The sequence below is a fragment of the Girardinichthys multiradiatus genome, chromosome 19 (genome assembly GCF_021462225.1).
Source record: "Girardinichthys multiradiatus isolate DD_20200921_A chromosome 19, DD_fGirMul_XY1, whole genome shotgun sequence".
Taxonomy (NCBI): domain Eukaryota; kingdom Metazoa; phylum Chordata; class Actinopteri; order Cyprinodontiformes; family Goodeidae; genus Girardinichthys; species Girardinichthys multiradiatus.
In genome coordinates, this window is record NC_061811.1 from 29,070 (window position 1) to 53,009 (window position 23,940).

The 23,940-nt window shown below is 43.5% G+C and overlaps 1 protein-coding gene across 1 annotated transcript; it reads left to right on the forward strand.

Annotated features, from left to right (window-relative positions):
• Positions 1-1,312: 1,312 nt before the first annotated feature.
• hhipl1 (HHIP-like 1) lies at positions 1,313-15,161 on the forward strand. Its single transcript, XM_047393022.1, has 9 exons — positions 1,313-1,715; positions 8,076-8,722; positions 8,815-8,958; positions 9,044-9,372; positions 10,880-11,006; positions 11,284-11,429; positions 11,513-11,594; positions 13,254-13,336; positions 13,419-15,161. The coding sequence occupies exons 1-9, from the start codon at positions 1,416-1,418 to the stop codon at positions 14,030-14,032; spliced, it is 2,472 nt and encodes an 823-aa protein (XP_047248978.1). The 5' UTR covers positions 1,313-1,415; the 3' UTR covers positions 14,033-15,161.
• The last annotated feature ends 8,779 nt before the right edge of the window (positions 15,162-23,940 follow it).

Sequence of the window (23,940 nt, forward strand, 5' to 3'; positions counted from 1 at the left end):
GATCAGGACTGTGAGGCGCTCACAAGCACTGCTGGTAGTTATCAATAGTGTTAATAAACTATTATGCTGATATTAGAGCATCTGTTTGCAGAGATACTGGGATACATTTAAATGTGGATAAGTTGTCTCCATACACTATTATCTCTCACAGAAATACAGAAAACTGGGGAGTATCATTACAGACTTGTTGTCAGTGTATCAACCATCCAGACCTCTCAGGTCTTCTGGCTCAAATCTACTCTGCAGAACCAGAACCAGAACTAAACATGGAGAAGCAGGTTTCAGTTCTTATGCTCCACTAATCTGGAATAAACTCCCAGAAAACTGTGAAAGCGCTGAAACCCTAAGTTGCTTTAAATCAAGATTAAAAACTTATTTGTTTATAGTGGCCTTTAACTGGGCCATCTAAACATTATTAGTTAAGTTTTCGGTCCAAGTCTCCTTTCATTTTCCTATCCATAATCCTATTCTCTTTATTTTTTTAATTACCTTTGTTGTTTGATTTTCTGTATCATTGTAATGTTTTTCCTCATGTACAGCACCTTGATGCCTTGTTGCTGAAAAGCTCTATATAAATAAACTTGACTTGACTTATCACATTTTAACTGGATGAGACATGTTTAATGACATGACGTTTGGGTAATGGAAAAGCACACAGATTATTCAGCTGAGTCAGGTAAGAACTGGCTCTAGCAAAGGCATCTCCAAAGTGAGGCTTGGGGGCTAAACAGCCCTCCGAATGGTTTGGCTTATCATGTAATTCAAGAACAGAGCAAATTTGACCTGCAAGCGGAGGCGGTCAATACAGAAAAGCACTGTTTTTATTTTTAGGTGGAAATTTTCCAAGACAAATAAAATCTTAAAATAATACAAATAAAAAAAACGTTAGGTTAGGTGGATGTATTTTCTTTTTCTATTTTAAAGGATTAACTTATAGAATTAACTATTTGGGCCACTGCCGCTTTTGGCCCTTATAGACACCACTGCACAAATCCTAAGAACCAGAATCTGTGGTGGAAAATCCCTGCTACTATTCCTGTTTAGTTACCACAGGAGCCAGGGCTTTCAGTCAATCTTTCACCTGACACCAATTAACTTTCTTTAAAAATAATATTGACTCTGTTTTTACATTTACTTAATTTATTTCTTATTGTTTTAAGAATTTACACTTTTTTTCTTGTTTTTTGGACAACATTATTTCGTGGATATTGTCGGCCTCTGCTGGGAAAATAGTTTTATTGATGTTGTCATAACTAAAAGTTTTGCACCAACAGCGCATATACTCTCCAGGTTGAGCTGGGGATTTCTGCTGTGTGCGGACACTGCGCGTCGCCGAGTCCAGAGCAAAGTCCACCTTGGCAGGAAGCATATGCAGCTTTCTCAGTTTTCTGTCAGTGTTCCCTCCTCTTGTCGTCATGCAGCAGAGTTCTGCTGAGACTCCAGGCCGGCCAGGAATCCAGATGTGGCGGCAGGCCATTGTGTGCATTTTATTCCTGTGTGTGACACCTGCTGTGTTTCACCCGCAGTGTTTGGACTTTAAGCCGCCCTTCCGTCCTCACGGAGACCTGGAGTTCTGCGTCATGTACAGGGAGTTTGGTTGCTGCGATCAGCAGAAGGACCAGGAACTGATGGGCAGATATTACCGGATCATGGAAAACGTTAATAAGCGGGGCTATGACAGCTGTGCGGGCTTCGTGCTGGAGGTGCTCTGCCAGGTAAGGACAAAGGTCGCCAGCTGCGCAGGTTTTCATCTAACCAAAACACACAGTCTTGCATAATAACATGAAGCACAGTTTAGGCACATGTCTACAGAGCAGCAGAATCAGACTGCAGTGCTTGGTTCTAATCTGCATCTTAAATTAGAATATCCTAAAAAAAATTCCGTTTTAGAATTGAGCAGTAATTGATATGATAATAGGATTAAAGATGTGAAAAAGACAATTGTGACACAAAATAAGCATATTTCAATGTTAAATTTTGCATGTCCAAAGTCGCTCGGACATTACGTCAAAGGGGAAGTCTCCGGTCATTCATTGTGTAAGCGTCAATGATAAATGGTTGAGGTAGAAGCCAAGTTGTATTAAAAACAGTGTTAATATGGTGAAACGGTGCATTGCTGGTGGTGGCAGCAAGTGGCCAGCAGTGAAGAGGATCAGAGCTGCAAAACTGAGGAGGAACAAATGGGCTGGTCCCACCAAGCACAGCCAGGTGTGATCAGAGGACTTCTCAGCAAACTGCTTTGAACAAGAAACCTTTGAATTCACCAGAGAAATGATGTCAGAGGTCAGATATCTGCAGATGAAGGAGGACGTTGAAGCGGAGTCTAAAGCTGTTCAGAGCATCTGATGGGGAAAGGTCTCCAAAGAAAAGGTTGTTGCTGCTGTTGTTAAACGGATCAAGGATCAGCAGGTAAGAACACTTCCTTGTCACAAAAGTGCATTTAGATATAGGCAGTTATTAAAATGAAACCAAGTAGTGTCTTCAGATCTTGAATCCTCCCTTGTGTCGCTGCTGCTGCTCCATGCTGCTCAGCTTCGCCACCGGTTGTTTCACTCAGGGCCGTATTTACTGTAACCCTGGATTTACACTGTATCTGCTCCAGACTGGAGCAGAACCATACACAGATTGCGCAATAAAAGTCAGAGATATATGCAGCAGCAAGTCCAAAAGAAGTCATTATGTGGAAGTTAAACCAGTTAAACTGCTTAATTTTTTGTCTTATGTATCCAGATATTCTTATGTGTTTTGTTCTACAATGGGCGACTTCACTGAGTGCAGAGAAGCTATATTTTTTGCTTAATTTGGTGCATTTAATGTTTAATTGCTTGGTTCATAATCCCTTAATTAACCCATTGTTGTAATTATGAATATGAATATATTATTTAATATTAAGACTTTAATATTTTATCAAATAATATTTGGGTCTGTTAAGGGTTGTCCTGTGAATACCAGCCCAGTAAGGTGATGGTATTAGGACAAAATAGAAAGGTGTGAGACGAGCTCTGACATTATTGAACAGCATAAATTCTGCACATATATGGAATAAATTCACACAATTTCTTAAAATACAAGAATTTATGAACAAAAATAAGTCAACTCAAAGTCAAACATATTTCAATCAACAAACTCTTTACTTTGCTAAAACAATCCAACTAAACTACCAAGCAGATTTAAAGAATGATGAAGACTAATGGACTATGTACAATATAAACAAGTTGATTAAAGATGATTGAAAATTATGACCAAAAAGAGTGATGCAACATTACCATGCAATGTTTATGTTTGAGAACCAAGGATTATCTTGAAGAATCTGGAAATGAAGTTAGGTTAGTCTTGGAACTAACTTAGACAATAATCAGCAAACGTTTAGACAACCATTCATAATGTAAGATCAGATAAAATATTATTTTAATAAAATAATATTTTAAATAATGATCTGCTGAATAAAACCAACCTTCTGGATGACTAATTTTCAACAGTCTTTAATTAGCTGCCTTTATTTATTGAGGTAATATTTAAAGAAATATTATGAAGGAAATATTAAACTAATATTTAAGGAAACATTTTGAATGAGGACCAACAACCTTTCTGTGTAAATGATCTTCAGCTCACTCATAAAGTGGGCGAGTATGTGTTCTGAGCCGTTAGCGGTTGGAGCTAACAAAAGAAGCTTATAGCTGGTTACCAGAATCAAACACATACCTTTAAAATACCACTAAAAAAGGGTTAAAATGCATAAGCGCGGGCAGCGCGTTATGGCCGATCTGCATTTAAAAACCACCCTTTAAATAAAGTTTGTCCATCCATCCATTCATTGTCATCCATTTATATGGGGTCGGATCGCGGGGCCAGCGGCCTAAGCAGAAAGACCCAGACTTCCCTCTCCCCAGCCACTCGGGCCAGTTCGTCCGTTCAGGGAAATCCCAAGGTGTTCCCAAGCCAGCCGAGAAACATAGTCCCTCCAGTGTGTCCTGGGTCTGCTTCTGGGCCTCCTCCCGGTGGGACGTGTCCGGCACACCTCACCAGGGCATCCAGTAGGCATCCTAACCAGATGCCTGAGCCACCTCAGCTGGCACTTCTCGATGTGAAGAAGCAGCTGCTCTACTCTGAGTCCCACCCGGATGACTGAGCTTCTCACCCTATCTCCAAGGGAGAGCCCAGACACCCTGTGGAAGAAACTCATTTTGGCCACTTCACACCTAAATAGGACAACATCATCCCCAAAAAGCAGAAACGCAGTCCTACGGCCACCAAAACGGATCCCCTCAACACCTTGGCTGCGCCTAGAAATTCTGTCCATAAAAGTTATGAACAGAATCAGTGACAAAGGGTAACCTTGGTGGAGTCCAACCCTCACTGAAAAACTGGTCCGACTTATTGCCGGCAATGCGGACCCAGCTCTGACACCGGTAATAAAGGGACCTAACAGCTCGTATCAAAGGTCCTGGTACCTGATACTCCCGGAGTACCATCCACAGGATTTCTCAACGGAGACGGTCGAACGCCTTCTCCAAGTCCACAAAGCACATGTAGACTGGTTGGGCGAACTCCCATGCACCCTCCAGGACCCTGCTGAGGGTGTAGAGCTGGTCCAGTGTTTCACAACCATGACGAAAACCACACTGCTCTTCCTGAATCCGAGGTTCGACTATCCGATGGACCCTCCTCTCCACGACCCTGGAATAGACCTTACCATGGAGGCTTAAGAGTGTGACCCCCGTATAGTTGGAACACACTCTACAGTCCCCCTTTGTGAATAGGGGGACCATCACCCCGGTCTGCCAATCCAGTGGAACTGCTCACCACCAGGTAGTGGTTAGTGAAAACCTCCGCTTTGCTCTTCACCCGAGTGTCCAAGACACGCGGCCGCAGATCAGATGACACGACGACGAACTCAATCATCAATCTGCGGCCTAGGGTGTCCTGCTGCCAAGAGCATATATGGACACCCTTATGTTTGAACATGGTGTTAGTTATGGACAATCCATGATGAGCACTGAAGTCCTATAACAAAACACCACTCAGGTTCAGAACGGGAGGGCCATTCCTCCCAACCACCCCCCCTCCAGGTCTCACAGTCATTGCCAACGTGAGCGTTGAAGTACCCCAGCAGAACAAGGGAGTCCCCCGGAACAGACCTCTTCCACCAAACCGTTTTGGGTTTATATTCAAACAGTGACGTCACGGGAAGTCAGCTGTCATTCTATTTCTGGGCTGAGTTAGGAGCAGGTTACTGTGATTTATTTTAAAAATTCCAGAAAAAATAAAACTGGCCTTTAAATGTCTAAATCCATGGCTTGGATCCAAACACCAGTTACTGATCAAATTGATCTAATGTTAACGGCTGCCAATAGAAGGTCCAGCAAAGACTGTACTTCCTGAGGCTACTCAAGTTCAACCTTCCACAGGAGCTGCTGGTCATCTTCTCCACTGCCATCATTCAGTCTGTCCTGTCTTCATCCATCTCAGTGTGGTTTGGCTCATCCACCAAACAGGACAGGTCCAGACTGCAACGAATAATCAGGACTGCAGAGAGAATCACCAGGGCTGACCTTCCCTCCATCCAGGACTTATACAGGAGAAGGGCAGCTAACATCTCTGCAGACCTCACACACCCTGCACAAAAACTGTTTAAGCTTTTGCCTTCAGGTGGCGCTACAGAGCGTTGTCTGCTAAAACCAGCCACCACAAAGACAGTTTCTTTACCCAGGCTGTTTATCTGATGAACACTTGACAGTCAGAGCTCCAGAACAACACCATACATACTTGGACTGAGCTCACTGAAATATATCTAAAGAAATATCAGATTCTTCGCTGCTGTCTGTGTTGCTGCTATTGTAGCAGCAGTCAGTTTACGTGCGGGGGTTCCCCTGTGACGTCATAAAAGACCGCAACAAAATCACAAAGGAGTAGTCTGGAAATGCCTTTTTTTGGTGAAATTAATGACCATATATCTTAACAGATGTTCATTTCAGTGACTGCCGAGACTTCATTGCTGAAGAAAGAAACAGTTGGACCTCGTTTAATATTTGCTGCACAGGATTTGGATGAGCCACTAAAATACTCGGATAATACACTGTTCAAAAAAATCAAGGGAACACTCAAATAACACATCCTAGATCTGAATGAATGAAATATTCTCATTGAATACTTTGTTCTGTACAAAGTTTAATGTGCTTGTTAGGTATTAATTAGTCAACTCAGAGGCAAGAACGATACAGAATCAGTTTTACTTGCAAGGGTAGCTCACTTTGCAGTGCAGACTACAAAGTTTTGACACCCTATCTCTTTATTTATATGCACAGTTCAACAGACAGTTCATGTGTGTGTGAGGCTGAAAGGAGGCTGGTTCTCACGGGATGCGATTGTGTGAAATAGATAACGGTGATCCCACACACAGGAGGGCTGCATACCAGAGCATAATACAAAGCGGAGTGCAGGTGCCTTGCAGCACAAAGTCGCACCCATCCAACAGTGCTGACAACAAAATCACACAAAAATTATCAATGCAAATCACATTTATTAACCAATGGAGGCCTGGATTTGGAGTCACACACAAAATTAAAGTGGAAAAACACACTAGAGGCTAATCCAACTTTAATGTAACGTCTTTAAAACAAGTCAAAATGAGGCTCAGTATTGTGTGTGGCCTCCACGTGTCTTTATGACCTCCCTACAACGCCTGGACATGCTCCTGATGAGACGGTGGATGGTCTCCTGAGGGATCTCCTCCCAGACCTGGACTAAAGGTGTCTCCAGACTCTGTCACATGTGCTCAGTGTGAACCTGCTTTCATCTGTGAAGAGCACAGGGCGCCAGTGGTGACTTTGCCAATCCTGGTGTTCTCTGCCAAATGCCAAGCTTCCTGCACGGTGTTGGGCTGAGACCACAACCCCCATTTGTGGATGTCAGGCCCTAATACCATCCTCATGGAGTCGGTTTCTAACCGTTTGTGCAGACACATGCACATTTGTGGCCTGCTGGAAGTCATTTTGCAGGGCTCTGGCAGTGCTCCTCCTGTTCCTCCTTGCACAAAGGCGTAGGTAGCGGTCCTGCTGCTGGGTTGTTGCCCTCCTACGACCTCCTCCACGTCTCCTGGTGTACTGGTCTGTCTCCTGGTAGCGCCTCCAGGCTCTGGACACTACGCTGACAGACACAGCAAACCTTCTTGCCACAGCTTGCATTGATGTGCCATCCTGGATGAGCTGCACTGCCTGAACCACTTGTGTGGGTTGTAGAGTCCGTCTCATGCTACCACGAGTGTGAAAGAACCACCAACATTCAAAAGAGACAAAAACATCAGCCAGAAAGCATCGGTACTGAGAAGTGGTCTGTGGTCCCCACCTGCAGAACCACACCTTTATTGAGTGAGTCTTGCTAATCACCAAAGATTTCCCCCTGTTGTTTTTTTCATTTGAACAACAAGATGTGAAATTGATTGTCAATCAGTGTTGCTTCCTAAGTGGACAGTTTGATTTCACAGAAGATTGATTTACTTGGAGTTAAATTGTGTTGTTTCAGTGTTCCCTTTATTTTTTTTGAGCAGTGTATATTCTGGTCAGATGAGACCAAATCTTAACTCATACCATGTTTGGAAACCAAAAAGGAAGGACCTTTGACACAACCTACATTTAGCATTGTTCCTTTAAATGAAGCCTCATTACTCCTTTAGGATTAAATAATCTTATTGAGCCATTTTTCTGGCCTCTGTATGGTCTCATGTCAAAGTTTTCCAGGCAAATCCCACCTGGAGGATACCACAGAGTAGAAAAAATCCTCATTGGAGGGACTGTGTGACCTAATCCCCCTTAAAAAATAAACATGGTGTCAGCCTGATAGACTAAAACTGGGAGCTGGTTCCACAGGAGAGGAGCCTGATAACTAAAGGATCTACCTCCCATTCTACTTCTAGAGACTGTAGGAACCACCAGTAAACCTGCAGTCTGAGAGTGAAAGGTTCTGTTAGGAACATATGGAAAAATCTCATCTTAATAACTGAAAGCTTGTATTCTTTTTGCATTTATTATTCTTTCTTCATTCTTCATTAGATGTCTTTTCTCCATCTTTGATCTTAGGAGTGTTCACCATATGCAGCTCACCTGTTTGATGCAGAGGATCCCAGCACCCCACTCCGGACCATCCCAGGCCTCTGTCCTGACTACTGCTCCCAGTTCTGGAATGAATGCCGCTCAATCATCCCCTTCCTGTCTGATGATCCACGTATATATCAGGCCAGAAATGACGAGAATCGTTTCTGCAAGCTCCTGGAGATGGATGATGGTGATTATTGCTACCCTCACCTGCTCAGTAGTCAGAAGCTTACCCAGAACCTAGGCCGGGTTGAGATGGATTCTGATGGCTGTCTGCAGCTGTGTCTGGAAGAGGTGGCCAATGGCCTGAGGAACCCACTTGCCATGGTGCATGCAAATGATGGCACCCACCGGTTTTTTGTAGGAGAGCAAGTGGGGCTGGTGTGGGCTTTTCTTCGGGACCGATCCAAGCTGGAGAAGCCATTCCTAAACATCACCAAGGCGGTGCTGACATCATCATGGGAAGGAGATGAGAGGGGCTTCCTAGGAATCACTTTCCATCCCAAATACAAGTACAATGGCAAACTGTATGTGTACTACTCAGTGGAGATTGGCTTTGATGAGAGAATAAGGATAAGTGAGTTCAGGGTTTCTGCCAATGACATGAATCTGGTAGACCACACATCAGAGCGGTAGGTATGGACAAAACTGCACTTCATGGTGGAAAACCACCAATTTTTAATGCATAGAGTTAAACACTATTTGTTGCATGTCTTCTCTGAAGTGTAATTTTGGAGATCGACGAGCCAGCATCCAATCACAACGGAGGGATGCTGCTCTTTGGAGATGACGGCTACCTGTACATTTTCACAGGAGATGGTGGAATGGCAGGAGATCCTTTTGGGAAGTATGGGAATGCCCAGAACAAGTAGGTACTCTATGGTGCCAAGAGGCCATGATTCAAGCTCAATTTTATAAAATAATTTGTTTGTGTTGCTCTGGGGGTGTTTCAGGTCTGCTCTCCTGGGTAAAGTTCTTCGAATTGATGTGGACAACAATGAGAGAGGCCCCCTGTATAGAATCCCCTCAGACAACCCATTCATACACGAGTACGGAGCACGCCCAGAGGTGTACGCTTATGGCGTCCGTAACATGTGGAGGTGCTCGGTGGACCGGGGCGATCCACAGACCAAAGAGGGCAAGAGTCGAATTTTCTGCGGGGACGTCGGCCAGAACAAATACGAGGAAGTTGATATCATCGAGAAAGGTCGGAACTATGGCTGGAGAGCCAAAGAGGGATTCTCCTGCTATGATAAGAAGCTGTGCACCAACAGTTCACTAAGTAAGAGTGCAACATAATTCTTCTGTCAGAAATATTTACACTGCTGGCAGGATGTAGCGGGAAGGGCAGATCACAGCTGTGCCTGCAGTAATGAGGGTGGCTAAGATATGAGATATGAAAAAATCTTTTTTTATCTGGAGGGTGGCCAGTAGGGGTGGGCAATATTGCCTAAAACTTATATCAGAATATATTTTGTATACTGTACATGTTGTAATCTCGGCCATGTCAAAGGCCGCTCTAAACAAATAAGTTTTAAATCTTGATTTAAAGCAACTTTCTGGGAGTTTATTCCAGATTAGTGGAGCATAAGAACTAAAAGCTGCTTCTCCATATTTGGTTCTGGTTCTGCAGAGTAGATTTGAGCCAGAAGACCTGAGAGGTCTGGATGGTTGATCCACTGACAACAAGTCTGTAATGTATTTTGGTGCTAAGCCATTCAGTGATTTATAGACTAACAGAAGTATTTAAAGTCTATTCTCCGAGCTACAGGGAGCCAGTGTAGGGACTTTAGAACCGGGCCGATGTGCTCCACATTCTTAGTTCTAGTGCGGTTGGGGGTCCTTGGATGTTTGTGGTTCCAATCTCCTCTGTGTCCACCTCAGGTCCTGGGGACAGGTCTGTGACTCCCACCCACTATTGAATATTTTTATGGAGAAACCTTACATACACAAGTGTGCTCACAGGTGTTTGGTATCAGGTGTTTACAGATTGAGCTGCAGTTGCTCATGTATTATTTAGTACTGTATACTTCTCAATAATGTTGTTGTTATTCATTTGCTGTTTGTCCCGGTGTTTTTTTCTGCCTCTTCTTTGTGCAGGGGTAAAAGATTTCTAGGCTGTTATCTTGTATTCTTTTCTTTCTCTCATCTATTCTTATCTCCTCTCCCTTTAAAATGTTGCCCCATCTCTCTCCCTTTCTTTGTTCTTTTTTCCCCTTTCGTTTCCATCTCTGTGCCCATTGCATTTGAAAAAATCCCAAAGCAATTTCTACAAAAGGTTTTTATTTATTTTAAGCAGAACATCATGGCAAAAGCCAAACTGTGAAGCCGTAATGCTCCGCAGGTCGGCTTCTTTTTGTTAGGCTTCTTCTTGGTAATCAGACAACAATTTTGATTGCAACTCAGCCAGACAGGACACATTATAAAAAAAGAAAACAATCAAGGTGCTGCAGTGGTCCAGTCAAAGTCCAGACCCCAACCTAATTGGAACTCTGTGATGGGATATTCTTTGAGGTTTGCAGAAACATAAATGAACTGAAGCATTGCTGAAAAGGTGAATGGATCAAAATTCCTCAGCAACGATTTGAGAAACTGATAAAGTGAGACAGAACCACTGCTGACAGTTACAGCTCATGAAGGAGGTTCTACAAACTGCTGGACCATGGGAGGGACTTTCACATAGCTTCTGCACTTTCCACATTGTGGAAACACTTTATTTTGATGGAATTTAAGGTGTAATCTCTAGTGTTTTTGTACAGGGTAGTCATAACAATAACGATTCTTGACAGATGATGTGCCGCCTATTTACGCCTACCCTCATAAGATGGGGAAGTCTGTGACAGGAGGATACGTGTACCGTGGGTGTGAACATCCCAACCTGAACGGCATGTACATATTTGGAGACTTCATGAGTGGGTGAGTTTAACCTGCGAGCCTTGAATGTTTGAAATTATGTCAACATTTTTCAGTGAGTTATGATGAGCCATTAAAAGGACGCGGAATGGAAACAAGGTGATGATAGGGAAAAAATATAAGGATAACTGTTTGTTTTTTATGCTCATGTCACCTGAATATGAGAACTAGTCTAGACTTATTCAAATACATTCATATCATTTTTACAACCTTCTGCTGAGGTTTGAGATGCAGAAGATAACTATGCTAGAGTTTACTTTGAATTTTCTGTTTATTCTAGGCGTCTGATGAGCCTGATGGAGGATAACAACTCTGGAGAGTGGAAGTATAATGAAATCTGCATGGGAATGGGCCAGACATGTACCTTCCCTGGACTCATCAACAACTACTATCCGTACATCATCTCCTTTGCTGAGGATGAATCTGGTATGGGTTGACAGAACATTTGCTGCAGGCTTATTTTCCCAGCTTTAATTGATTTACCAGCTTTTCTTTGTGGGTTCTTGCAGGTGAGCTGTACTTCATGTCCACAGGAACACCGAGTGCCACGTCTCCTTCTGGTGTCATTTATAAAGTGGTGGATCCATCAAGGTGAGCAGAAGAGGATAATGACCACAAACATATGCTCAGCATTTGGATTGTACTCGCCTGATTAACTTCTCAGCTTTGGGAGGGATTTCACTTTCTTGATTTTTATTTCAGTGTGAAGTAGGGGCCCCAAACTCTGTCTTTGCATTTCAGTGAAACATAAAAATGAGTCCAAAGTTCAAGATGTGACCCCAGTTACACTCAATTCAGTGCTGGTAATGCTAAGTTAGTCATAAAGCTTCCTCTGTTACTTACTTTAGTTCAGTTTATTCATATCTACACAAGACAAACAGATTAAAATCAATTTGATTTAAATACATACAGCAGGTAAAATAAATATTGGACACATCAGTGTTGAATATGTCAACGTTTTTTCTCAGTTCAAATATTTCCAAAGGGGCCGGTGTTAGTAACAGCCCAGTTAATCAACAAATGCAAAAGAAAGTAAAGCAAATTAGTCCACAACTGAAGTTTTGGGTAAAAACTCAGAATGACAGGGAAAAACTATTGAACACATGAAGAAATTGTGAGCAAAAAGGCAAAGAAAGCAAGGCAATAAGCTGAAATTTGTAAGTTTTTAGAAAGCATTCCTGTTGCTGCTCTGTACAAATCTATATCAGTTGGTTTAACCTCAATTGGTACATATAAAAAGGTGACTGAGAGGTACAACTGCCAAAAGGAAAGAGAGAAAAATAAATTCTTACTAATGGAAATGCTTTTTTAGCTGCATTTCTAAACTTCTGAATGTCCCAGTGGGTGCTGTCCAAGCCAAAAACTGGAGTGGAAAGAACATCATTTCACCATAAACACAGACAAGGTGCCTCTCAGAAGATTTCTGATGTTCTGAATTCCTGGCTTTATGTAAGATGAAGCAGAGAGCCATCAGAGACTCAAGGCTGCACGGAGGACAGCACAATAACCATCCTTTAAAACTTTGCAGCACTTTTTTCATTGTGACTGATGGGACATTTTACATGCTGTCTGTATTTTGGAAGGTCATGAGTGATGTCTGCACTATTAAATGTTATTTGAATACAGTTGTTTCTTATATACTGTGGGTCTGAATTAGCTGAAGTAGCACTGTTGCCTTGCAGCAAGAAGGTCCTGGGTTTGACTCCTGGCTGGGGGTCTTTCTGCATGGAGTTTGCATGTTTCCCAGTGCATGCATGGGTTCTCTCTGGGTACACTGGGCCTGTTAGGTTAATTGGTCTCTCTTAGGTGTATGAATGAGTGTGTGCATGGTTGTTTGTGTGTTGCCCTGCAATGGACTGGCAACCTGTCAAGGGTGTACCCTGCCTCCCGCCCATAGACTGCTGGAGATAGGCACCAGATTCCCCATGACCCACTATGGAAGAAGCGGTATAGAAGATAACTGACTGAATGACCTTTTATTATATTGTTTGTTTTCATATAAGGAACAGCGTAAGGGACAAATTAGTTTAGGGTATGAATCTTTTAAGTAATTGGGATTTGTTGATGCCAAACCCAGTCCCTACATAAATACCCCAAATGAAAATTGAAATGAGCTCCAGGTAATGAGCTCCTCTGCTCTGTTGGGTCTTGCTTGCCCAGAAATAACCTATGTGAGAATCACTGAACTTTACAGGGTAGAAATAACCACCTTCGTGTACAATATTTTATTAAGTTTTTCTTGCTTTTCAGACGTGCTCCACCAAGACATTGCCACTACGACACTCTTCCTGTCAGAGTAAAAAGTAACGTCATCCAATTTGTTCCCCAGGAAAGTAAGTCCATCTAGAACAATCTTAAAACCAAGCTTTCTAATTCTGCCTTTTTAATATATTTTTACTATAATTCTTTCATCAGCTTTGTTTGGAGTTGAATTGCTAGCCAAAAACAAGCCGGAACCTGAACCCACAAAGACCTATGATTGGCTCCTGGATCGTCTCAGTGATAGAGGACATGCCCTGACCACCCCTATCCCGATCAGAACCACCACCAGACCACCCCGGAGTTCAAAGAGGAAAGGGAGACATCGGAAGGGAAAAACCAGAACTGGAAACATATCTGAGCTTCAGAATGGAGCAGTGAGGCTCATCAAGGACGAATTCATGCAAGGAGACCGTGGACGGGTGGAGATCTACATTCACGGGGAGTGGGGCACCGTGTGTGATGACTTGTGGTCGATGAAAAATGCCGAGGTGGTCTGCCGACAGCTGGGATTCCAGTACGCCCTAAAGGCAGCCAGAAATTCTGAGTTTGGAGAAGGAAGGGAACTGCGTATTCTCCTGGATGATGTTCATTGCAATGGCACTGAATCCAACCTGTTGAACTGCACACATGCTGGAGTGGGAAACCATAACTGTGCCCACTATGAAGATGCTGGAGTGATATGTGGAAACACAAGACCTGTTGCAGAAGCCTCGAAGTCAGCAACAGGGAGGAAAGAGCCAAGTGGCCTGCAGCGAGATAAATCTTGAAAATCAAAATACCCTCTCACACAACAGGTCCTGAAAATATCCTACAAGGGAAGAAATCCTAATGAAGTCATGATAAAATGCTTAAAATTGAAATTGCTATTACTTCAGCACAATAAATTCCCATCAAAAGTCATCTCAAAGTTTTACATAGAACAAAATATCCGAATCCAATTCAAATTCAGTCAAACTCACTTCACCCAGATCCAGTAAAAGTCCAGTTCAATCCACCTTAGTTCCAGCAACAATCCACTTCAGTCCAAATATGTGATAGGTTATATTTGGGGTGTTAATGATTATAAAAAGCTCTTGTTTTATGTTTAAAAAGTTGTAGACCAAAATAGAAAAAGTCATATTTAATAGTATCCAGTGTTTACATGAAACCTACAAGAGATGCAAACAGCACTGATTGTTTTCTAGTGGTAATGGATTCAAATAAAATCACTGTCTAACACCAGCAGTATGACCTCACTTATAATCGATGTCAATTAAATGTATAAATGAAAGTCTACTTCATATTTTACTTCATTGTGCTATTGGTTTCTCTCAAATTACTCCTATTCCAGATGTGTTTTGGTGCTCTTTGGTGAATAGGGGTTGTGTAAATAATTTTCTTATTGATTTAAATAAAATATTCTGGTCTTCAAGTCCTATTCATAAAATCTATTTTACACATATCCTGTCTTGGCATTTCAGGCATAGCTCTTGGAGAAGCTGGTTGCCTACATGTTTCATGGGAGCTTTGTTCTACAAAAAGGCCAACTGGTAGGGGTGCAACAGTACACAGAAATTACATTTCAGTACGTATTTGGGTTTTGATGTACCTTTTCGACATGCTTTATACATTTAATTATTCGATACTAAAACTAAGATTTTTATTTCTGAAATTAATTTTGGCAATCAATTTAATTTTTTATGCTCTAAAACCTAAAAAGTGGAATATTTAGAACTGACTGGAGATTTGGTTAGATTTCTGTTTTGAAATTAATACAGTAGTATAACCAGACATAGCCCTTGCCTGGATAGATAGATAATACAACAACATAACCAGTTAAAAATGGTCAGTGTTGATGTTTTGAAAATTTTAAATAAGACTCTGTCTATTTTGAGAATAAAACATGTTAAAATCTCATTGGAGTTGTTTTTATATTGAGACAACGTAGTTTCTCAGCTGTACCTGAATGCAGCATGCACAGCTGTTTGGAAAATCCCCTCTCATTAATGGAGTTTCCTCCCAATTTCATTTTCAGTTCAGTTTATTTATATAGCCCCAATTCACAACACATGTCGTCTCAAGGCTCTTCACAAAAGTCAGGTTCATACATTCCAATTAATCCTAATCATTGAACAGTGCAGTTAGATTCAGTTATTTATTCAAATTGGATAAAAAGTTTTTCTATCTAAGGAAACCCAGCAGATTGCATCCAGTCAGTGACCTGCAGCATTCACTCCTCCTGGATGATCACGTAGAGACAGTGGACAGTCACTGGTGTTGACTTTGCAGCAATCCCTCATACTGAGCATGCATGTAGTGACAAAGTGTAGCTTCTAGGAAGAGAAAAGAGAGAACAAGTTGAAAGCTGAAATAACAACAAATAATGCAAAATTGGAGAGTAGTGTGAGAATGTAGCGAAGAGGGTGAAGTGGTCGTTATGTCCTCCAGCAGCCTAAGCCTATAGCAGCATAACTACACAAATAGTTTCAGTTCAGATTATTTAGTTAAACGGCGCTTATTTACAACAATGTCGTCTCAAGGAACCCCACAAAGGGTCCCACTGATGGTCATTGTTATACTAAAAACCACAACAATTGGGATACCTCCCTCTGTCAGACTGATTATAACCATTGGAAAAGAGAAGGGGTCATACAGGTAGCAGAAATGGAGGGTGTGTTTGCACCTAAACCATAACTGAGCTGGTTTAGGCTAAACCTGACTCCCCCTTACTCCAACCAACAGGGAGGGAAGAAGACGGAGGTAAAAAATAAGGAAAATAGCTCAGGATAACCTAAGCCACTCTAACTATAAGCTTTATCAAAAAGGAAAGTTTTAAGCCTAGCCTTAAAAGCAGACAGGGTGTCTGCCTCACGGACTAAAACTGGGAGCTGGTTCCACAGGAGAGGAGCCCGATAACTAAAGGATCTGCCTCCCATTCTACTTCTAGAGACTCTAGGAACCACCAGTAAACCTGCAGTCTGAGAACAAAGTGCTCTGTTAGGAACATATGGACCAATCAGATCTCTGATGTATGATGGAGCTAGATCATTAAGGGCTTTATATGTGAGGAGGAGAATTTTAAATTCTATTCTGGATTTAACAGGGAGCCAATGAAGGGAAGCTAAAATAGGAGAAATATGATCTCTCTTTTTAATTTTCATCAAAACTCTTGCTGCAGCATTTTGAATCAACTGAAGGCTTTTAACTGCATTTTGTGGACATCCTGATAGTAAAGAATTACAATAGTCCAGCCTTGAAGTAACAAATGCATGGACTAGTTTTTCAGCGTCACTCCTGGACAGGATATTTCTAATTTTGGCAATGTTCCGGAGGTGAAAGAAGGAAATCCTAGAAACCTGTTTAATATGGGATTTAAATGACATGTCCTGGTCAAAAATAACACCAAGGTTTTTTACTTTCTTATCAGAGGTCAATTTAATGCCATCCAGGTTAAGTGATTGACTAAGCAGTTTCTTTTTTAAAGACTCAGGTCCAAAGACAACAACATTTAAAGTCATCCAAGTTTTTATGTCTTCAAGACATGCTTGTAGTCTATCTAACTGGTTGGGCTCATCAGGATTTATGGATAAGTAAAGTTGAGTATCATCAGCGTAACAGTGAAAATTTATCCTATGCTGCCTGATAATTTGACCTCGTACTCGTACTCGTACTCCTCGTCTTCCGCTTATCCGGGACCGGGTCGCGGGGGCAGCAGACTCAGCAGAGACATCCCTCTTCCCGGACACCTCCTCCAGCTCCTCCGGGTGGAGCCTAAGGCGTTCCCAGGCCAGCCGAGAGGCATAGTCCCTCCAGCGTGTCCTGGGCCGTCCCTTGGGCCTCCTCCCGGTGGGACGTGCCTGGAACACCTCCCGAGGAAGGCATCCAGGAGGCATCCGGTATAGATGCCCGGGCCACCTCAACTGGCTCCTCTCAATGTGGAGGAGCAGCGACTCTACTCCGAGCCCCTCCCGGATGGCCTAGCTCCTCACCCTACCCTATCTCTAAGGGAGTGCCCGGCCACCCTACGGAGGAAGCTCATTTCAGCCGCTTGTATCCGGGATCTCGTTCTTTCGGTCATGACCCAAAGTTCATGGCCATAGGTGAGGGTAGGAACGTAGACCGACCGGTAAATCGAGAGCTTCGCTTTTCGGCTCAGCTCTCTCTTCACCACAATGGACCGGCACAGTGCCCCCTTTACTGCAGCAGCCGCACCGATCCGACTGTCAATCTCCCGCTCCATTTTTCCCCCACTCGTGAACAAGACCCCGAGATACTTAAACACCTCCACTTGAGGCAGGAACTCCCCTCCAACCTGAAGAGGACAGGCCACCCTTTTCCGGTCAAGTACCATGGCCTCGGACTTGGAGGACCTGATCTTCATCCCAGCCGCTTCACACTCGGCTGCGAACCGCCACAGCGCATGCTGTAGGTCTTGGCTAGAGGGGGCCAGCAGGACCACGTCATCTGCAAAAAGAAGAAACAAAATCCTCTGGTCCCCATACCAGACCCGCTCCGGCCCTTGGCTGCACCTAGAAAGCCTGTCCGTAAGAGTTATGAACAGGACCGGTGACAAAGGGCAGCCCTGCCGGAGTCCAACATGCACCGGGAACAGGTCCAACTTAGTGCCGGCAATGCGGACCAAACTCTTGCTCCGCTCGTACAGTGACCGGATGGCCCTTAATAAAGGGCCCCCAATTCCATACTCCTGGAGCACCCCCCACAGGGCATCACGAGGGACACAGTCGAATGCCTTCTCCAGGTCCACAAAACACATGTGAACCGGTTGGGCAAACTCCCATGAACCCTTGAGTACCCTGTAGAGGGTATAGAGCTGGTCCAGTGTTCCACGGCCAGGACGAAAACCACACTGCTCCTCCTGAAGCCGAGGTTCGACTATCGGACTCTCCTCTCCAATACCATGGTGTAGGCCTTACAAGGGAGGCTGAGGAGTGTGATCCCCCTGTAGTTGGAACACACCCTCCGGTCACCCTTCTTATGAAGGGTGACCACCACCCCAGTCTGCCAGTCCAGAGGCACTGTCCCCAACCGCCACGCAATGTTGAAGAGGCGTGTCAACCATGACAGCCCAACAACATCCCGAGATTTGAGGTACTCAGGGCGGATCTCATGCACCCCCGAAGCCTTGCCACCACGGAGCTTTTTAACCACCTCGGTGACTTCAGCCTGGGTGATGAAAGAGTCCAACCCCGAGTCCCCAGCCTCTGTTTCCACCAGGGAATGCGTGATGGCAGGATTGAGGAGATCGACTATTTCTGGTCTATATCTCTCGACCTTCCGCACAAGCTCAGGCTCCTTCCCTCCCAGCGAGGTGACATTCCACGTCCCTAGAGCCAGACTAAGCATCCGGAGATTGGGCCGCTGAGGTCTCCACCTTCGTCCGCCACCTTCGTCCGCCACCCAATCTTCTTTGCACCAGTCCCTCACGGTTCCCCCTGCAGGTGGTGGGCCCACTGGGGGATGGCCTCACGTCTCTCGTTCGGGCTTGGCTCGGCTGGGTCCCGCGAGGAGCAACCCGGCCACCAGGCGCTCTCCAGCGAGTCCCAACCCCAGGCCTGGCTCCAGGGTTATTCTGTTCTCTTCTATTAATGATAAGAAATAAGCTGTTCTAGCTTGGCGAAGTGTCTTTTTATACAACAATAGGCAATTTTTCCAGATTAAGTAGGAATCCTCTAGGTGTGTAGAGCGCCATTTTCTCTCCAATTTTCTAACATTGCGCTTTAAAGTATGCAGCTCTAAATTAAACCAAGGAGCCTGCCTCCTATGAATAATTACCTTCTTTTTCAAGGGGGCTGCATTGTCTAATGCATCACGCAATGATGAAGAAACACTATGAACAAAAGAATCAATTTGTGAAGGGGCAGAAACAGAATTATTGCCCTCCACTGTGTTTTTCAGTGATAATGAGGAAATTAAAAGTGGAACAGATTCTTTAAAGGTTGTTACAGCATCACCTGATAATGATCTACTATAATGAAATTTTCTTTCAGGTGTGGAGTATTCGGTTAAATTATACTCAAAGGTTATTAAGAAATGGTCAGACAGGACAGGGTTATGAGAGAATATTGTTATGTCTTTACACTCAATGCCATATGTCAGCACAAGGTCCAGAGAATGAAGACAAATGTGGGTAGGGTTGTTAATGTTTTGATCAAAGCCAATTGAGTCTAAGATAGCATTAAACGCTATATTTAGGCTATCACTTTCAGCGTCAACATGAATGTTAAAATCCCCCACTATAATAACTTTATCTGTATTTAACACTAAATCAGATAAAATGTCTGAAAACTGATCTAAAAATTGAGAGTAAGGGCCTGATGGACGGTACAAAACAACAAACAGAAGAGGTTTTAGTGCTTTGCAATTTGGATGAGGAAAACTAAGAATTAAATATTGAACAGAGTTGTAGCTATTGATTGGTCTGGAACTAATCAATAAATCGGACTGAAAGATGGCTGCTACTCCTCCTCCTCGCCCAGTATTTTGAGGAATGTAAAAATTTAAATAATTAGTAGGAGCTGAATCATTTATAGTAACATAATCCTCTTGCTGCAGCCAGGTTTCTGTGAGGCAAAGTAAATCAATCTGATTGTCACAAATCAGGTCACTAACTAGCAAAGTCTTTGAAGAGAGAGATCTTATGTTCAGTAAGCCACATTTAATTGTTTTATTTTTCTTTTCGGTCTGAGTTGTGTTTATTTTTATTAGATTTTCCTGATTTCCTCCTTTTAGATTATTTTTTAATCTATTCAATTTTGGCCGTGGGCGAGACACTGTCTTAATAAGGTAATGGTTGGGTAGCAGTACAGAAGCTGCAGAGAGGAGTATTAAACTACGATCCTGCTTCCTCGTCTGAACCCTGGGTTTTCAGAGTTTTAGAGAACTAATAAATTCGGCCAGATTCCTAGAAAGAAGAGCTGCTCCATCCAAAGTGGGATGGATGCCGTCTCTCCGGATCAGACCAGGTTTTCCCCAAAATGTTTGCCAGTTATCAATGTAGCCCACATTGTTTTCTGGACACCACCTAGACAGCCAGCGGTTGAATGACAGCATGCGGCTAAACATGTCGTCACTGGTCAGATCGGGGAGGGGACCAGAGAAAATGACGGAGTCTGACATTGTTTTGGCAAACTTACACACCGAAGCAACACTAACTTTGGTGACCTCCAATTGACGTAACCGGGTGTTTTTACCGCCAGCGTGAATAACAATCTTACTGTATTTACGCTTATCCTTAGCCAGCAGTTTCAGGTAGGATTTGATGTCGCCCATTCTGGCCCCTGGCAGACATTTGACTATGGTCGCTGGTGTCTCTAGTGCCACGTTTTCCTACTATGGGAGCTGCCAATTACCAGAGTTGGCTTCTCAGCGGGTGTGTCGCTGAGCGGGGAAAATCTTTTAGAAACCCAGATGGGTTGGTGGTTACCTGTGGGCTGGGATCTAGGACTATGCTTTCTACGTACTGTCTAAAAGAAAAACATACATGCGCATTTAGTGTCTATGAAGATCACACCAGTAGTTTTATGGACAAAATGTGTAAATTTGGTTAAATGGAAAGAAGTCCTCTTGGTGCTGATGTCTCAATCAGCGATCAGCTGATAAACAGTGAGGCCAAGCCCCTTTAACCACAACCAGCTGATCGCCCCAAATCTCGAACAAAGGGTCATAAAACTCTGAGGCGGGAACTCAGTGGAAAATCTCCAGTAATAAAACTGGAACAAAGAGTGGTCGGGCGAGGCCCAGACCGCAGTTGCCTTGAATAAAAAACCTTTTAAAGTCCAACTTCTAACTCCTGGCTGATTCGAGATCAGCCGGACAAACATGAACCACGCAGCAGCAAATCAAAACACAGCTCAGCATAAAATACTTCCATCCGTATTGCAACAAGTTAATACCTGAGATTAACTACTGGTGATCCTACATCACCTTAACTGCCTCATCCTGACCAGACCTCTAAATGCACCTATACGGTTTAATATGAAAAGAACCAAATTACTTGGAGCTTGATTTCATCTCTCCACCGGTTGAGGATGGATTAGGTCTGATGAAAAGGAGGGGAGGCGGGAAGACGCGTCCATGATCAAATTATGAAAACAAAATGGTAATTTCTCATCCATCCAGGAGGGGAAAAGATGAAGAACCGTTAGTCGACTGTATTACACAAGGAGGAAAACTCATCTCCTTGGACATAGAACCTTTGTGGGTTTCCACATGCTCAAGATAAACATATGCACCCCTCACACCACCTTCACCGATCCCAGCATGATGTTGTTTTGTAAACTTGTTGCTTCTGTGTTCTGAGGTTTTTTACAATCTCAAACTGTATCCTACTAAGGATAAAGTGTGAAATATGATTTTTTCCCTCTACTTACCTAATGTGGCCTTTTTTCTCATCTAGCAAGGGCAGCGCCTGTGAGTGGGCAGCAAAGCCTCGGTGACCCGTCCCCCCCTTGTCTTGTGTCATGATGTATGTTTGGATGGGTTGTACTGGAATCCCCCTCGGGGATCAATAAAGTATCTTTGAATTTGAATTGAATTGAATGGTCAAGACGATCTGCTGCAGTTCAAACTGAGCATCATAATGGGGAAGAAAGGTGATTTAAGTGACTTGGAACGTGGCATGGTTGTTGGTGCCAGACGGGCTGGTCTGAGTATTTCGGAAACTGTTGATCTACTGGGACTTTCATGCACCACCATCTCTAGGGTTTACAGAGAATGGTCCGAAAAAGAGGTAATATCCAGTGAGTGGCAGTTCTGTGGGTGCAAATGCCTCGTTGGTGTCAGAGGTCAGAGGAGAATGGCCAGACTGGTTTGAGTTGATAGAAAGGCAACAGTAACTCAAATAACCACTCGTTACAACCAAGGCATGCAGAAGACCATCTCTGAATGTACAACACATCAAACCTTGAGGCGGATGGGCTACAGCAGCAGAAGACCACACCGGGTGCCACTCCTGTCAGCTAAGAACAGGAAACTGAGGATACAATTCACACAGGCTCACCAAAATTGGACAATAGAAGATTGGAAAAACGTTGCCTGGTCTGATTAGTCTCGATTTCTGCTGCGACATTCGGATGGTAGGGTCAGAATTTGGTGTCTACAACATGAAAGCATGGATCCATCCTGCCTTGTATCAACGGTTCAGGCTGGTGGTGGTGGTGGTGGTGTAATGGTGTGGGGGATATTTTCTTGGCACACTTTGGGCCCCTTAGTAACAATTGAGCATCGTGTCAATGCCACAGCCTACCTGAGTATTGTTGCTGACCATGTCCATCCCTTTATGACCACAGTGGACCCATCTTCTGATGGTTACTTCCAGCAGGATAATGCGCCATGTCATAAAGCACGAATAATCTCAGACTGGTTTCTTGAACATGACAATGAGTTCACTGGACTCAAATGGTCTCCTCAGTCACCAGATCTCAATCCAATAGAGCACCTTTGAGATGCAGTGGAACGGGAGATTCACATCATGGATGCAGCCGACGAATCTGCAGCATCTGTGTGATGCTATCATGTCAATATGGACCAAACTCTCTGAGGAATGTTTCCAGTACCTTGTTGAATCTATGCCACGAAGGATTAAGGCAGTTCTGAAGGCAAAAAGGGGTCCAACCCGGTGCTAGCAAGGTGTATATTACCTTTACCTTTGATTAACTGTGAGGAAGAAGCTCTGTTCTGTCACCAAACAGAATCACACCAGCTGTGGAGTGATTTAGGAGATAATTGGTGTCCACCACTCCCGATGCTTGGGTGTGAGCATTGGATTTATTTGAATTCCAAATGTGAATTTTACAAACCATGCCGTGTACAAAGTTATAAGAAGAAACCAAAATAAATCCTTAGAGAACTTCTTTAAAAATGTGAATGTCTTTACTTATTCTGAAATCTCTTTAATGCTCTTTAATGCTCTGCTTGATATTTATAAAAGAAACTTTATTAGAAACTGCTTTGGGATTATTTCAACTGGAGAAACAAAAAGGAAAAAATAAGAAGCAAGTAAGAGAGAAAGGGGGGCAAAAAGGAAAAAGGAAAAGAAGGAGAAAAGAATGGAGGAGAGAAAGAAAAATGAAGAGAATACAAGATAACACCCTATAAGACTACTTCTACACCTGCAGAAACAGATATAACAACAGCATTGGTACCGAAAAGTGCATGGTACTAATGAATGCAAGGTGTATTTTGTGGCAGCCGCAGCTCAATATAAACATCTGTGAATCTTTTAACACCTGAATCTAAACACCTGTGGGTTTTTGTGAGCGTGCTTGTGTACACCGGTTTTCTCCATACAAATTTGCAATAGCGAGTGTGAGGAGCCACAGACCTGCCTCCCTGGATCCGAGACAGACACAGAGGAGATCCGAGCCACAGACTTTCAAAGGCCCCCCAGAGCAGGGGAACCCCAGGGGAACCACCGCTGGGACTACCGCAACACCCCCAGAGAAAAGCAGAGGAGAGCCCCAGGGAAACCATCCAGCAGCCACAATGTAGAAGCCCCAGGGAGCTGCAGCGATGAGCCCACAGGCCCCACCGGCAGCCATTTACATCGGAGCAGATCCAGCAATGGACCCAGAGACGTTTTGGCCGTTTTTCACTTTTACTCACCTCGAACTTTAACAAACTCCTCCTAGGGATTTTGAGCTATCGGGTTCATATTTGGTCAATATGCAGTTAAGGC

Excerpts from the sequence above, each read along its gene's own strand:
- hhipl1 (XM_047393022.1), top strand. The coding sequence starts at position 1,416 with ATGCAGCAGAGTTCTGCTGAGACTCCAGGCCGGCCAGGAATCCAGATG. Across the intron at positions 1,716-8,075 it reads TGCTGGAGGTGCTCTGCCAG|GAGTGTTCACCATATGCAGC; the intron begins GTAAGGACAAAG and ends CTTTGATCTTAG. Across the intron at positions 8,723-8,814 it reads GTAGACCACACATCAGAGCG|TGTAATTTTGGAGATCGACG; the intron begins GTAGGTATGGAC and ends TCTTCTCTGAAG.